The sequence below is a fragment of the Mchenga conophoros genome, linkage group LG7, assembly GCF_057382185.1.
Source record: "Mchenga conophoros isolate Kocher_MC1m ecotype Shallow Benthic linkage group LG7, M_conophoros_male_GT1.1, whole genome shotgun sequence".
NCBI classification, from domain to species: Eukaryota; Metazoa; Chordata; class Actinopteri; order Cichliformes; family Cichlidae; genus Mchenga; species Mchenga conophoros.
This window is the reverse complement of record NC_140532.1, coordinates 37,348,417-37,364,589: the sequence shown is the minus strand read 5'-3', so window position 1 is coordinate 37,364,589 and position 16,173 is coordinate 37,348,417. Positions and strand designations below refer to the sequence as shown.

The 16,173-nt window shown below is 38.6% G+C and overlaps 1 protein-coding gene across 1 annotated transcript in view; it reads right to left on the bottom strand.

Moving 5' to 3' along the window:
- Positions 1–14,558, bottom strand: part of LOC146570591 (leucine-rich repeat transmembrane neuronal protein 4) — a 113,130-nt gene extending 98,572 nt beyond the window's left edge. The window contains exons 1-2 of the mRNA XM_085279117.1: positions 13,805–14,558; positions 5,158–6,719 (exon numbers count right to left, since the gene is read on the bottom strand). Of these exons, the coding sequence (XP_085135243.1) occupies positions 5,158–6,719; positions 13,805–13,808 (1,566 nt within the window). The 5' untranslated portion in view covers positions 13,809–14,558. The remainder of the gene's footprint in view (positions 1–5,157; positions 6,720–13,804) is intronic.
- Positions 14,559–16,173: the final 1,615 nt, after the last annotated feature.

The window sequence follows — 16,173 nt, the reverse complement described above, 5'->3', positions numbered from 1 at the left end:
TAATTGCCGTGCAAGAGGGCACAGAGCAATACATCAGATCCAAATTGTAAAAGATTTTTTGATGAGTTTCACAAAAAGAAGAAAAGATAACAAAGGCAATGTATCAGGAAGCTTAGCATTAATGATGCACTTGGGTTGCTTTGTAAAAATTGTGAGGAAAAGAAAAGTGGCTTGCCTCTTTTCCAGGTAATGTAATTGCTGTATTGGTGATCTAACACCCTCATTAAGCATGGATCAAACAGCAGCGGAGAAAGCAGCAGCATGGAACCAGAGTGTGAAACAGACAGGATTAGTGGATGAGAGAGATGTTCTCTCACGCGCAGTGCATGTTTGAAGTCTCCCACATGGCTAATTGTAGACTGAAGACACTAGCATTGAGAAGTTCAGCCTCCCCACTGAATCACAGATAGCTCACTTGCCCTTGGCTAGCCTCCCAGTGTTTGTGTTGATTTTTTTCTGAGCAATTAACAATCTGACACCATGACCTCGGACTGACAAGAGAGGGAAAGAAAACAGGGAAGGTACTTCTTCCATTTCAGTGCAGGATCTATTAGGACTTTAACCTCTGAAATGTTGACATATTCTAAAGAAAAAAGACATTTAATTTTGCAGCTTTTTAGTATGCTCTTTAAGACTCAAATATTCCACAGGAAACCAGCTATAAAAATATTATAACCATATTACAGTGATTATTATAAAGTTCGAGAATCCAGTGCATATAATTAACATGTGTCTACTATTGATTTAACTCTCAGTTAATCCTATATAATTGGCTACAGATGTTAGATAGTTGCCCTGTAAGAGGCTGAGGACTTGTCCAGGGTGTACTCCAAGTTTAGGCCAATGACAGCTGGTATAGGCTCCAGCCCCCTGTAACCCTAAATTGAAAAGCAGCTAAAAAATGATTGAATGATGGATATGGTTGTGCTTCACTATTCCTCAGGTCTGGACTATATTTTTTTTGTTTGGTTGTTTGGTTGTTTGGTTGGATTTTTTTGTACTTTATCACAGTTGTTGTATGAATTATGAATTATGTGTTCTTAATGACTAAATGGATGTCAGATTATTAATTTTCTTTTACTTAACCGATTGTTTAAAACAACTGATAATAATTATTAATAAATAGATTTTAAATATTTTCAAAAGAAGTAAATATCATAGTAGATAAAGTAAAGAAGTAGATATCATATAATTTTTTTAATTTGTATTTTTTTTAATTGTCAAATATGTCTGGGCAAAACAGAATAGTAATGCAGTGACAATCAGCCAGGGTGACATTATAGTAAGTGGGTGACTGTAGTTTGGAAAAGGTCACTAGAAGTATCAGAAAAAGGGATGAGGAGGGTGAGTCAAAAGGGCATGTAGCACTCCTGCTAGCAGGAATTAGTTTCAGAAATTGCTAAGAAAGGTAACGCATGAGGTGTGCTGGTGGTATAATCAAAATCTGTATCTAAGAACAACTTTGTGTACCGTGCAAAAAATGTACATATATGTTGTTTATTTGTGATTTTCGATGGGTCAGCAATGCAGAAAAAACTGGCCAGATCTTGATCGAAGTTAAAAGGCAATCATGTTAGACACTAAAAGAAGAGTGAGCCACTGCCAAGGTTAGTGCTGCCATGGACGTAATCCATCACGTATGGTCTGTAAACCTATTGGTTTGGAGATGCCATACTCATGATGACTACTAAATATGATAAGCTACCAGTGAATCTGATGGAGAACCCTGGAATACAATGCATGATACTATATAATACTATACTCAAACAGTAGTGACTTCGCAATCACGCCCTAAACCAGGGGTGTCGAACTCCAGGCCTCGAGGGCCGGTGTCCTGCAGGTTTTAGATATCACCCTACACAGCAAATTCAAAAGTGTTAAATGTTTTGGTGTTAATAGTCTTCTTGCAAAAGTAGAGTTAATTTTACTCTAAGCAGAGTCACATTCTTTTAATGTAACTCTGAGGTGTAAAATGATAGTAGTTAAAATCGAGTGTTAAAAATGAGTGTTTCTCTGTCAAATCTGGAGGTGTTACAATGGAAACATTAACTCTTGACCTCTTAACTCTGAACTCCTAGAGGGGCTATGACACCAACAGAGTAAATTCACAGACTCCGCCCCCAGCACGGCTCCAATCGAAGCTGAAGTGAAGCCGTTTCAGAACATTTTGCTCTACATATTTGAGTTGTTTGCCATGCTTGGTAAGTCATTTTTTCAAAGATTGTTTCAATTATTATTATGAGCTTTTACTTCTGTGGCTCTTTGGAGTTGAGACAAAGCTGTGTGAAAGGCATTAGCCATGTTGCTCGGTGATAGCATAATATTCTGTTTTAGCTAGCTGAAAGGTATTGTTTGCGGGCAAATACCACAGCACTGAAAAAAAGCTTGCATGGAGTTCGACACCTGTGCCCTAAACCATACTGTGCTTCATCCTCTATTCTGTTTTACAAAATAAACACACTGCGTTAATGAATACCATACTCATCTGGGAATTTTTACTTAAATGATCAATCAAGTGAGAAGTACATAGAATGATAGCATGGAACTCTAATAGAGTAATATGATATCGAACCTCTTATTAGCACTTTAAAGCACTTTCATATTGATTTTTTTATGTTAAGACATTATCCATTTTTATATACATTCTCAGAGTGCAGCTAGAATGGAGGTGCTCAAAGTATGTTGGAAAATTGCTGTTGCACCATCTTCAGGCAATTCACTAAAAAAGCTCCTAAGCTCCAATTCGTGTCAAGTGGACCTGGAAAATGATAAAGGACAATCATGTGAAGAGGTCCTTGGTTACTATATAGTGATGGAATAGAATCAACTATATAACAGAAATGCTAAGAATAAAACAGGAGGAATAAGGAATGCCCCCACACAGGAAGGATGAACAGACATGAATTGCTATATCCTCAAGCCAGAAAAGAGGAATTGAGGCTGCAAGGTGGGCAGAGTGCAGCTGTGCTGCTGTGTTCTGACAAGTGATTTATGTCTATGCAAAGGCAACGAAATGTAGAAACAAGATTGGAGCACATTCTGAGATGAACTTAGGACTTTGTGGATGGCTGACTGATAGTTTCTGTCTCCACTTAACAATGTTCTAAGATAGCCCAAATAGATAAGGCTGAAGGGAAGGCATTTTAAGTATAGCTTAAAATTGTTTAAACAAACAGTTCAAAATATTTTAAGGAATATAGCTGCAGCTAAAAAAGCTGAAAAAGCCTGAGGCCAAAATGGTATAATTTGACAGTAACTATTCCCTATAGGTGTGGCAAGTTAATTAGGAGAGTCTAGAATGCCGCAGCAATAGGCACTGACTAAGGTTTGAATGGAATATAATTAAATAAATGCACCAGTAAACACTGGAAATGATCACAACAAGGAGTCTATACTGTTACATATGCTACCTCTTCACATACCCAGCTTGAATGAGATATTTATCTGCATGTTCTAAATCAATTTTTATTGAACAATTTTGACATATAGTTAATATTTTTTTAAGTAACTACTATTTAAATTACACAAAGCAGCAACAATAAAACCAAACTACATGAGATCCAAAACAACTCTATAATAAATGTTAACTCTTTAAACTGAGTATTTCAGTTTGGGTTGAAACCGCAAAATAATGCAATTCAAATAAATAAATGTAATAAGATATAATAAATTAAAAAATAATCAGGTCAAAGTCAATATAAATCAGGATTATAGAATGAAATGTGTCAAGGGGAGGTCAGGGACAGCAACAACATGGCAGCTGCTCTTCTTGTAATCAAACCACCGAGAACTACTTGCAAGAATTACATGTTACCGAGTGACCTGCATCCAGGGAAGCCAGATAATCAGTAAAATAAATGAAAAGAATGTGGATGTTCAAGTCCATTTACTCAAAGTTGAAAACTCTGTATAGAGTTATTAAATCAGACACAACCTGCAACCCACTGAGTAAAAATATATTTCAATGGAAGTGCCAAGAAAAAGAAAAAAAGGGCTAATAATGTCACAGCGTAAAGAATTAAGCTATCTCCTGCACAAGATCACCCTGACACCCATCCTTAACCATATGTTAAAAATGCCCTGGTTAAACAGTCTTTAAAAATACTGCATATTTCAAAGGAAGCTTTGCTTCTGAAGAGAAATAAAAAAAAGTTTAACCAAGAATGATACCATGTGTTAGGTACTCAAGAGTGTTGAAGCTACAAGCAAAAGGAGACGACCAGCATTCCCATACTATTATAGTCTGTAAATACTGTTTTTAAGAAATTCACTTGCCTGTGTAAAAGAAAATTCAAAGGATTCTCACTCCTGTTGGAACTATCAAAGGCTGGTTTTTTTGTGTGTGTGTGTTTGTGTGTGTGTTTGCATGTGTCATTTTTTTTTCATTGCCTGTGTTAACTGAAGTGTGAAGTATGCATATGGTTTATGCATGACTAATCAATTAAGCAAGGGAGTAAACAAGTGAGTAACTTCAACAACAACTCAATAAGAAAGGAAGGTGGAAAACAGAAGTTCTCTTTGGGGACAATAAGATTAAGTATTTTCTACCAACTTCTCAAGTCATACAAAAATGTGAAGTCACCAACTCAAGGAAAGCTCTCTTCAGTGACAAGAGTCTCTATTAGCATTCACACCCGGTGTCCATAAGTGAATCTTCCCACCATTCAGCTATTCTCTATTCACAATGCTTCTCATCAAAAACCGAATAATGGTAGAGCAAACACACAAAGCAGAAAGTCTGTGATATGCAAGCAAACAACTATCTAAATACGTACAAATGTCTAACCACAAACAGCGTAGCTTAATCTCAAGATTACGAGGAACAGGGTATGTAATCAGTCTCATTTATCTGTATTTCTGTACCATTCTGTGGCAAAACAAACATTTGCACCTCAGCAGAGATTATGGCTTAAGCAAATACACAAACAACCATGTGAAAGCAAGAGATATCTTCTTATACACACAGTGATGCTGAAGCCATCTCTTTTCATTCAGTAATATTCCATGGGAATACAGTATTTACCAAACCTACTGGGTAAGGTTAAGTAATCAAGTACAAGACTAATTTTTATTAAAGCAATGCAAATAATTACCTCTGGTCGCATCATTGTGGACCGAGTTTTATTTTAGGAGTAGTGGCGGTGGTGTGGGTCATACCTCGCATTCTCGAGAGCCTGAAATGGTATAGGTGCAGGGTCCGGTCCCATTGACAAGCACATCCATGGCCTCAGAATTGGTGGGCTTGTAGTCCACATAGTACTCCTGCAGGGGAGAGCTCAGTGTGCGCTCCGTCTCTCTAGTTTTCTTGCGACGTTTGCGAGCTGCTGCCGAATGCTCCTGCAGTTGCTTGACACTGCTAGGATAGCGCTTCCATGATACATATATTACTAACAGGATCATCGCAACAGAAAGAAAAAGGGCAACACTTCCAGCCACAATCTTGTGGAAAGACACAGGCTCCAAGTCTTGCTCTGGGGGTAGTGCTACAGGTGGAGTAACTGCTGAAGATGTAGGACCCCTAAGAGATCCCTCACCTCTCTTTCCAGAATCAGTGGGTGAAGCAAGGATAGCTGGGCGATGCTCAGTTTGGGCAGGGACACTAGATGGGTTTGGAGGAATACTCACTGTAAGTGGTGTTGCTTGGTTTGATTTACAAACACCAAAAGCTTCAACTGCATCCATCACTTTTTCACCCTGGGCTTTCTTCGGGGAGGCGCAAATCATGGTGGTTTCCTTTGCCCCTCTAAAGTTTCTCAACCAGGCCACCAATGGGCAGATGGCAGGGCCACAATCCCATACATTCCCAGCTAAGCTAATCATAGTCAAAGAGATCCAGGCATCAACTACCTCCTGGGAAACATTGGTCAGCTTGTTGGAATCCAAGTTGAGTGTTTGCAGATTGGGTAAGCATTGGTAAACTGCAGCATCTACTTCTGTCAGCTCATTCCCCGACAGATCCAGTTTCTGGATGGAGACCCAGGTCCAGGTCAGGCCCTGGTTCATAGAGCGAATCCGATTCCACTGCAGGTAAAGAGCCCGCAGATTGTAGAGGCGAGGAAAGTGAGAAAAATTGATCTTTGAGAACTGGTTATGCTCCAGATGCAGCTCAGTGAGTTTGACCAGGCCAGAAAATGCATTTCGAGTGATACTGCGCAGACGGTTGTAGCCCAAATCTAGGAACTCGAGATTTCTGCAATCTTGGAACAGACGCATTGGAATAATTTTAAGAGAGTTTGAGCGTATGTGAAGGCTGAGAAGCTTCCGTAGGCCCTGGAATTGTCCAGGTTGCAAGGCTTGCAGTTTATTATACGAAAGGTCCAAATTACGCAAATTAGGGACAGGGTGGAATGTGGTGTTGTGGAGTGATGTGATCTTATTGGAACTCAGGATCAGTTCTTTAAGTCTGCGGACCCCCTGGAAGGCCATTGCATCCACAGATGCAATGTAATTATGGTCCAAATAGAGCCAGATGAGGTGGTTGAGTCCTACAAACTGGCCTGCACGAAGACTGGCGAGGCTGTTGTATCGTAAAGAAAGGCCCTCACAGCCTCCTGAGAGGTTCTTGGGGACATCACGAAAGGCGCTTGACTCACAGTAAACAATTTTTCCATCACAGCGACAACTCTTGGGGCACTGGCGCTCACTTAGAGATGGATTTGCTGCCAGCCACACCTGCATCAGGAGTTGGACCACTAGCCAGCGGCGCCGCAGAGCAGAGCCTATAGTGAGGGAAGGGAGAGGGATAAAACAAAATGGAAAAGAAAAAAGAAAAAAAGAAGGGGGGGGGGGGTTATAAAGAAAAGATTTAATACAAATTCAAAAACATTTAAGCCATATTTTTTAATTAATTTTATAAACAAATACATTTTTTTTTGTATGAGTGAACAGAAAATGGATTTATTCACACCCAGACAAGGCTTTTTACCCACAAACAGGGGCCACAATCTTAGCAGTTTTAGCAGCAACTTCTGATGAAGTGTCCTCAGGTAAACATCGAGTGCTGTACCTGCACTTATACATTTGGATGACTATTTTTACTTATGAAGTCAGTATACTAATACAAAAACTGAACTTTTTGACCTCCATAATAAACACAGGAATTGTTGTGGATGCATCTGAAGGAAAAGTCCCTCACAGTACAGCAAACATATTTGAAAAGCTTAAAACCAACTTCACCAAACAAGAAAGTCAGGACAAAGCATAAGTGCTGTTAAGGATGAAGGATCCATTTTCTTAGTCACTCATCTGATTTACAATTATGCAAAAACAACCTCAGATGAACAATTACACTAAATGTTATTTCTTTAAAAGCCTAAATGCTGTGCAGACTACATGCAGTGGGGAAAAGTACGCTCTTACTGCTTCCATAGATTTCAAGAGGGTAAATTGCTGCCACATGCTACTAATCGGCAACACTTGATTACTTGATATGCATTGTAATTTTCCTACCAAATATGTGCATAGCTGATAAAAAATGTGCAAGTTTGGGGTTTACGAATTTTGCCTACGGACATTACAATATGCAGACTGGAGGAACCCGACCACTGACTTTTGGATTAGTGGATATTCGACTCAACCCTTTAACCTTCTCCAATGATGTAGGAAATATTTTCGTAGCACATTTTGGGCCCATTACTACCAGTTATTTATCACGTAAATGCCACAGCTTGCCTGTGTATTGTTGCTGACCGTGTACATTCGTTTATGGCTGCAATTTTCTATCATCTACTGACTACTTGCAGCTTAATAGTGTGGACCATGTCATGACCAAAAGTCATTTCACTTCAATGGCTGACAGTGAGTTAAATGGATTTCAATGGCCTTTCCAATCAGCAAATTATAATCCAGTAGAATACACCTTTTGGGTGTGGTACAATAGGAGATTCAGGGCTGAATGTGGATGTGCAAATCTGGATTTTATGATACAACAATATCACCGTGGTACACACTCTCAAATCAACAATCATTTTAATGGACCCCCACCTTGCATCATCGTGTTCCTAGACAACTGAATAGAGGATGCATATCTTTGCAATATGCTGGTTTTAGAACAGCAGCACCTTCCTAACAAAGCACCATAATTTATGAGCTATAAGGGAATAGCAATCTATTTTCAGGATTATTATCTTAGCTTTTACTATGAGATTAAAATCTGAAAAACACATAGAGAAGAGAAAAGGAAAAAATGTAACCTTTCAACCAAAGAATAATTTAAGAATGCACTGCCTTAAAATCTACTTTTGTCAGGGATTCCATCATCAATAAGTGATATAAAGAAATGTTATTTACTTATATAGCAAAGTTGACATCAGTTAGTTTTGATGTCATTGCCTCTGCAAGTTTACAGTGAATACCCACTGAAAATCAATGTTGAGAGAAGAAACTTTACACAATCATATCTTTATCTGCATTTATATTCCATTGTCCTATAAGCAGTCATTGTACTAAATGCAGGAACAGATAAGTCATGAAAGGGAGCCCGCAAAGAACAAATTAACATTCAAGAGCTTATGGTTGTGTATGCAATCCTGGAGGCATTTCAATTTAAACTCCAGACATTTCATTTTTAACCAAACAGTGCAGTACAGATTTTGTGTGAATCATCACTTCTGCTTTCCACAGGTCCAAATATAAAAATCTGAATAAACTCCATGGGAACACACAGCTCACCTCGGGTGTAGAAAACAACCACCTGAAATCCAAATGTATGGGTGGAGAATGTCATGGCCCGCATGTGAATGATGCATAGAATTGTTAGTTTTTAAAGAGTCGGGTGTTGTGAATGCACAGAATTCTTGGTTTTGGGGTTACATTTTTTGTTTTAAAAACTAGTTCAAAAGTGAAAAAAAGGATTAAGTCCCTGTGATATCACTCCTTGTTCTGTGATGTGACCGAGTTCTTTCCAGTACAAACATTCCCCTTTACAGAGCCAATAATGATCTGTCGTTAAGATACATTGATTTTCTCTTTGGGGAGGTAGTATGAGGGAATTCACTTCTTTGTGTTACTCAAGGCAAGATCATCAAGTGTGGACTTGATAACAATTATCACAATGAAAGAGGTTATTATGTCAAAACGGAAGTTGTCCGTGGTTTTAAAATGTAGAATATGTCTATATGGCAGAGATATGTTAAAACATGGAAGACTTTGGGGATAGCTTTGGTGTGTTGGTGATTTAAATTTTGTAGGGGTTTTTTTTGTAATCATAACTGGATTTGTCATAAATGAGTGCCTGACATAAAGTGGCTGAGAGGCATCATGTAGCATATGGTATCTAACATAGCTATTTTGCTCTTTGCCAAGCATCTGCCGATCCCATATGGGTATGGTATGTGTATTTGTCTGTGTCTAAGAGTGTGATGGATAGAGACACACTTATTGTTTGTTTTCAGAAGAATCTATCATCATTTCTTACAGATGGAGGGAACCATAGAACACTGCAGATAATTTGTGCTGGCTATTGATTATACTAGCACATACATCAATCATGTTTCTTCATCTTGGATCTTACTATTGTGATATTTAAACATAAATATTGCAGAGAGAGAAAGACGATGATCACAATATGCAGTATTTCTAAATGCAGACGATTTGGTTTTCGCTTCAACATTTGTGAATGCAACTTTCACTTGTCATTACTGTCATGCCTCAGAGGCAAACAGAAAAAAAGACTGGTAAAGTAAATAGACAAGTACTGATGTACAAGAATACTCATGTGTGATGTTTCATGTGCATTCAAAGGTATTTTAATAGACAACACTTTAGACTCGGAGGTTATTGAATCTATGTTTTCTAAATTTTGCATTTAAGCATAAAGAAGCAACCCCCACTGTTTTCCTCTCTCGTGTGCATAATATGTTTACTTTATTAGAAGAGTCATCTCTTAAAGACTAAAGCTGCCTCACACAACACCCTTTTCCCCTTACTGACACTGTATGTGGTTTAATGAGAGCTCTATGCTCTAATGCCTCTGTAAGTCATCTCCTTCCCCACTACTCATCTAATCATATTCACAAAGGAGCACAAGTCACCCGTTCAGGTGTCACTCAAAGGATTGGTGTTTCTTTTACATCTAACCTGATGTTCCCCTCAATATTACTGTTCTTCTGCTGCATCAAGATGAACAATTTCTCCTTTATATTCCATTGTGTTTAAAATATGCTGGTTTCACATGCCCTTGAACCCTCAGCACCATAAGAATGTATTTATAATGTGCCATCCATTTTATGTATGTGGTCAAAATCATCCTCTCAGCTCTTCTCACTTCCCTGCTTGATTTCCATTTTCACTTCCTAGCCATGTTTTCTTTTCTTTTTTTTTCTTGCTTGTGTTGAGAGTCACCATTTATGATGAACATTGTTCTTGGACAGAGTTTATTGTTCTTTATAATATATAGATCTGCGCTTGTCATTTTTCTCCATCACTCTGGGCAGTTTTATCTCAAAATCTAATGGAGATGGATATGTCGCAGTTAAAGTTTGTCCAAAGGCATGTGTGTAATGCTTACTTATGTAGCAGACAGCCCTGCTGTCCTCAGCACGAGAAGATAGCTATTTCTGCCTCTCAACCCTAACACATAGAGAGAGTAAGTGCACTTTACTGCTGACCTAAAATAAAACCAAATGTAGCTTAATAACTTGGCAAATGGACTCACTAACTGGTGCACTTTGAGTGCACACAAGTGGTTCATTGCTATTTGCTGCCTGTCATTGACAAAACTGCAACCAGACTAAGTTTTGACTGTGCACAGAGACTGGGGAGTAGCCTAAAACATAAGGAAGGACGTCCCCAAATCAGCCTAAGCCATCCTATTAGTCTCCAATTATCTTTGAGATGATAGCAAGGCCTGCCAAGTTGGACTCATTTTAACAGTTGTTGGAAAACATTGTGTCCTTGTAAGCCTGCCTTGTGTTTGTTAGAAACCAAGTAGAAAAGCACTGGGGGGAGTATCGTCAAGAATACCGTGTGCAAACAAGCACACATAGATATGCGTATATACTGAGACAAATAGACCAAAAGAGAGAGAGAGAGAAGGAGAAAGAGAGAGACAGAAACAATGTTTTGTTTTTGCCCCTTGTCTGATTCCTGATTTCCCTTGGTGGCAATAGTTCCATGAAGGTAGTCAGAGAATAAGTAATCAGTGCACTCTACTCACTGCAGTGCAGTGGAATAAGTCTCTGGCCATATCAAATTCCTCTCCGAACTCCCTAAAGTGCTTTTCATTATGGTTACTGTAACAACACAACAGATTGCTGCAAGTAACGGCATGTAACCAAAATTCTTGTGGTTGCAGTGATATTTTGAGGGCAGCAAAAACTAGTAATACAATTTCTGTATTAAGTTCAATACAAATTTGCCTCTAGCCTCATATAACACTGTGCTTTCTATCATCTTTTATGTCATCTTAACATAGCTTGTATAGCTTAATTGACAACCAAAGAAGGAAAAAAAAAAACCCAAAAAAACCAAGCTCCATACATCATATTTTCAACCCATTACTCCAGTAAGGTTCCTTAACATGCTTGTTATTTGTTACTATTAACCTAATCCAGCAGTAGAAAATATACCTTTTTGCACTAATTTAGCTTCCTTAATATCATCTATAATAGTTCTTTGTTCTCTGTTTGATGTACCTTGGAGAACTTAGCTCTGTAGACTGCCATTCTCACATCAAAACATTTTTTTCTCTCTTTTCCAGTTGAAACGATGTGCAGCAGCTGTTTTAAGTGCCATCTTCATAAACAATCAGACTGAACCACATGGGGTCTGTAACTTTCTTTTCATTTCTGTTTCAAATTTGGCTTGTGAAACAAAACAATCATGGCTGACTTTGTGTGACAATTGTCTACAGTTCTAAGCACAAGAACTATCTCAAGCTGTAGTCAACCAATGCCTACCATAAACAGGTATTGATATTGATACTAGATGTCAGATCAAAAGTCCATTCTGGCATTGAATTTTTTCCTTTTTCCTTTTTAAAGAACTGCTGCCCTCAAGGGCCTGTTTAGCCTCTCTGTTTACCTGGTTCACCTGAAGTGCATAGGTCCAACAAATGGCATCTGTTGCTACACTAGATTACTACTTGGAACTTGAAATCATAGACTAAAATATTACACAAACTAACAGCTAAACAATTGTATTTCTTGTTTATAAGGACAGCTGTCTTTTTTTCTTTTTTTTTCTTTTTGTTAATGGAACTCTAGATAACCATATGCAAAAGGTTATCTAGAGCTCCTTAACCTATCTTAAACCCATGCAATTCCATCTCAAGCGGTGGCTTTTAGCTGTCCCTACCCCACTGTTCCCTTTCCAAAAGTAGATCTCTAATGAGATGGTCCATGAAACATAAGTACATTGCATGCTGTTAATGAAGAGCATCCCAGTCAGCTAGACTGGTGGATGAGTGAGACTACAGCGCCATGCAATCATCAAATAATAGTGGGCAAAAGCATGCTATGTGGTTGACACTTTGTACAAGAATTTCTGAATTTCTGAAATTCATTATTAAATTAACAAAAAAGGAAATAAAACAGATTTATTCAATTAGTACATCAGTACATCTAATGCACAATGCCTCTGAGCTCCTGCAGCCTTTGTGTGCTCTTGTAGAATATATCGATGTGGTGCAGTACCCTACTGTGGGTTGATATATCATGTGGTCTCACAATTAATGGAACAGCCTCACCAGTAATCTTTTTCATCTGTATGTTAGTTAAGAATATGGACTTTGCCTGCTTCCGATAATAACATCAGACGGAGGAAATGCACTAATGGCATTTGAGGAATTGTAGTGGGGTGGAAAAGAATGCAAAAATCTAACTGTTAAATTCCAAGAAATGGACAAATGGAATAGGAAAGAGTGGGTGGTGGGTATGGTTTATGAGCTTGTAACTGTGCGCAGGCGTAAGGGGAAAAAGAACAGGGAAAATGGTAAATTCTAATCAGAAGTGAGAACAAGATGCAGAAACATATATGACTGTGCCTTAGTGAAGAGGGGGAGACAACTCTCTCTCTCTCTCACACACACACACACACACACACACACACACACACACACACACACACACACTCAAATACATAGTAGGCTACTGATACATAGACATACAGCCATATGCCCAATTTGGAGATTCCCTCTTCATGGCGGGTTCACAATACCGGTTATCTGAATGGTTTGCAAGGAAAAGTCAGCAAGACCGGATGGACTCTGATTAGAAGAGTTTTGGGGAACAGTGACTGCGACTGGACAATGGGCTCCATGCATACAGATCAGACAAAAATGATTATGCAGGACCACGCTTTATAAAGTTGACTGTCTTCCAACATTTAGCGTGATTAGCATTCCGGTCCATGTCAATGAGCCAGCCACTCTAACTAGTAAGGAAAACAATGGACAGTCATCACTTGGGCAAACATGTTTAATTACTTTGTTCTGATTACTGCACCGAATCTGTTATCGTACAGTGTTGAAAAATACGAATTAACTATTATTAGTCTGTAATAAGCCACACCGTCAGGAAATGGAGGAAAAGCACACTGCAGCTCTGCGACTAACAGGCAACAGCACGGGTTTCAACCACATTCCACAAGCTTCACGAACCACTTAATGAACGGCACCATAACGCTTATTGGATGTTAACACGCTGCATTTGAAAAGGCATGCGTTTTTAAACATCAGATTCAGAGCAGGTTTATTCCGGAATAAAAGAAGAAGATAATTGTGGTCTGTATTAAGAGGAAGGAGAAAAATCAGTGTATTTCACATTAACTTACGCTATCGAAAGGATTGAGGCATAAACAAACTTACCCATATCCGCTTATCTGTTAGCTCCAGCCTACAGGTTTTAACGGCTTCTAGTGCGCGACATCCGAGTCCGCATGACGCGCTCTCCACAGTCAGGTATCGTTCTAATCCACTAGCCCTGTCTCTCCGCGCAGCCGCCGATTCCAAAGCGCACCTGCCCTTTACTCTCCCGGACCTGGGTGCACTATCCGGTTTAGTTCTGCATCTCTAACCGTGCAAATCAGCCGGGGCGAATGTCATTTACTTCCAACTCCGAAATAAAGGGATAAAAATCCGGTTCAGAATTCCTTATCCATCCCTTCGCTGCAAAGGATCACTCTCTCTTTTTCAAGTAACAGCCAGAAAGAGTACTGCATTAGGTGCAGATAATAGCGAAGCCACATCCGAGTAAGTCATGTCAGTCTTACACATGCAGATTTTGCGAATATCCAGGTAAAAAAAACAAACAAAAAAACTTCACAATTATAGTGACGGTGTGCAAAAAAAATGAGTATAATGTTCCAGTAGACTCAGCCAGCCCCCAGATTCCTAATAAACCTCTGCGTCTCTGTTCTCAGAGATGCTCAGTACGATCCGCGCATAGCGCGCAGGAAAGTAAGGCGAGGATATCCCCAAGTCGTTGTAAACGCTGTCAGCGGGTATCACCAGATAGTCAAATCTTCAAATATCCACCTTTTTGTAAACCTTTGATTCTCGTTGTTGCTCGGTTTGAAATGCAGCATGACGCTGTTGTTAATCACGTCTACATGTCAAAGCAACTTTGTCAGGCAGAATCGGAATGCCCTCTTCTGGTGAGAGAACGATTCAGGAGCTCGTCCAATGTCGTCACGATCATGCTTTGGTGGTATGATTTTTTTTTTACTATTATTACTTATGAAAGCCAGTTTACACTATAGTTTGCACTGCTAGATAATAACTAAATGGAATGAACTTTAGTATTCGTGTTTCATGTATGTGAGTTTTGGACTATTCAGAAATGGTTGTTGGTTAGCACTTTGCTTTAGTTGTTTGAATTATGCTTGAGATTATTTCTAGGGTGCTTATTAAGTTTGTGATACGAAGCTAAGAAACACAAGTATCCTATACATATGTGCATAACTATGAGAGAATGGGCACGTTGCAAAGGCAGCTCTAATACATTCCCATACAGAGGATCTATGCAAACTGCTGAATGATGCTGTCCATGGTGCTGAATTTAAAAATTGTTATTTTGTGGCTGACTGACCCCTTTCCAGAACTTTCAGGACTAAACTCCTTTATCTCAGTTTACATGCAAAATTATTAATATTATTATTGTTTTATTTTTGCTTAATATGTTACAGAAAACGTGTCACCCCAAAATACCAGAATTCTTAAATACCACTGCATTTTCAATAATTTGCATTGAAAATGCAGTGGTATTTAACTCACATCTTCTCCCTCTGCATGACCCCGGTGGCCTTTTAAAGCCTTTGTGTGTTTAAGAAAGAAATGACCAGCTGAATTTTTAATGTCCATTGCATCTGCTCTGGGTTACTAATTTATGGTTGCCCTTTCTTCAGACATAGCTCCATTCTTATACTGACATCAACTGCTTTAGTAAGTATTCTGACCCTAATTTTCTTTTGCACACTGCATTATAGATTCATTTTTACTTGAATGAATAACATGTTTTCATATAAATTTCCACATATTAACCCATGGCGCACTAACATATTTTTGGGGAGATTTTACATTTTTAAAAATACCATACATTTTTAATATCAAGATTTTGACAAACGTTCTTGGCCACCTATACATTGCACCTACAGCCTACAGGAATTGCTTGACCATAGAAAACATTTAGCATTTGTGACCAAGTTGCTAAATACTAAATACTAATATTTTCACTACAATAATACCACTTACCAGAAATAATACAACTAATACCAGTTAATGGTTGAACCTCTAGGAGGAATTTTGCAAACTGACTGGAACACTGCAAGCTCTTTAGAATGTTTACAAATGTTAGACTGCATGGCTTTCTACTTTTGTCTTTAGAGTGTATGTTTTGAACTTTAATTCAGACCATCTTTATTTGTTCTAAAACACAACACTGCTTTTAGAAGTCAGTGGTGATGTGTTAAGAGTGTCTGTGACAAACTGTAAATTCCAGTGGCACCTCTGTTCCTGTTTCTTTGCTGTAACCCTTTTCTGTGAATTTGAAATATGTCATGATCCCTACCCACAGTGTTTCATGTGTCAGTTACATATTTGAAAAGGATCCACTTTTCCAATTTGTAATGCAAGACAAAATTAAGTTTAACTCTTTATTGACATTGCACAGTCATGTGTTGTACAAAGAAATTGTAGTACTGTCCCACATCAGTGCTAAAAAAGGTAAGCAAAACACA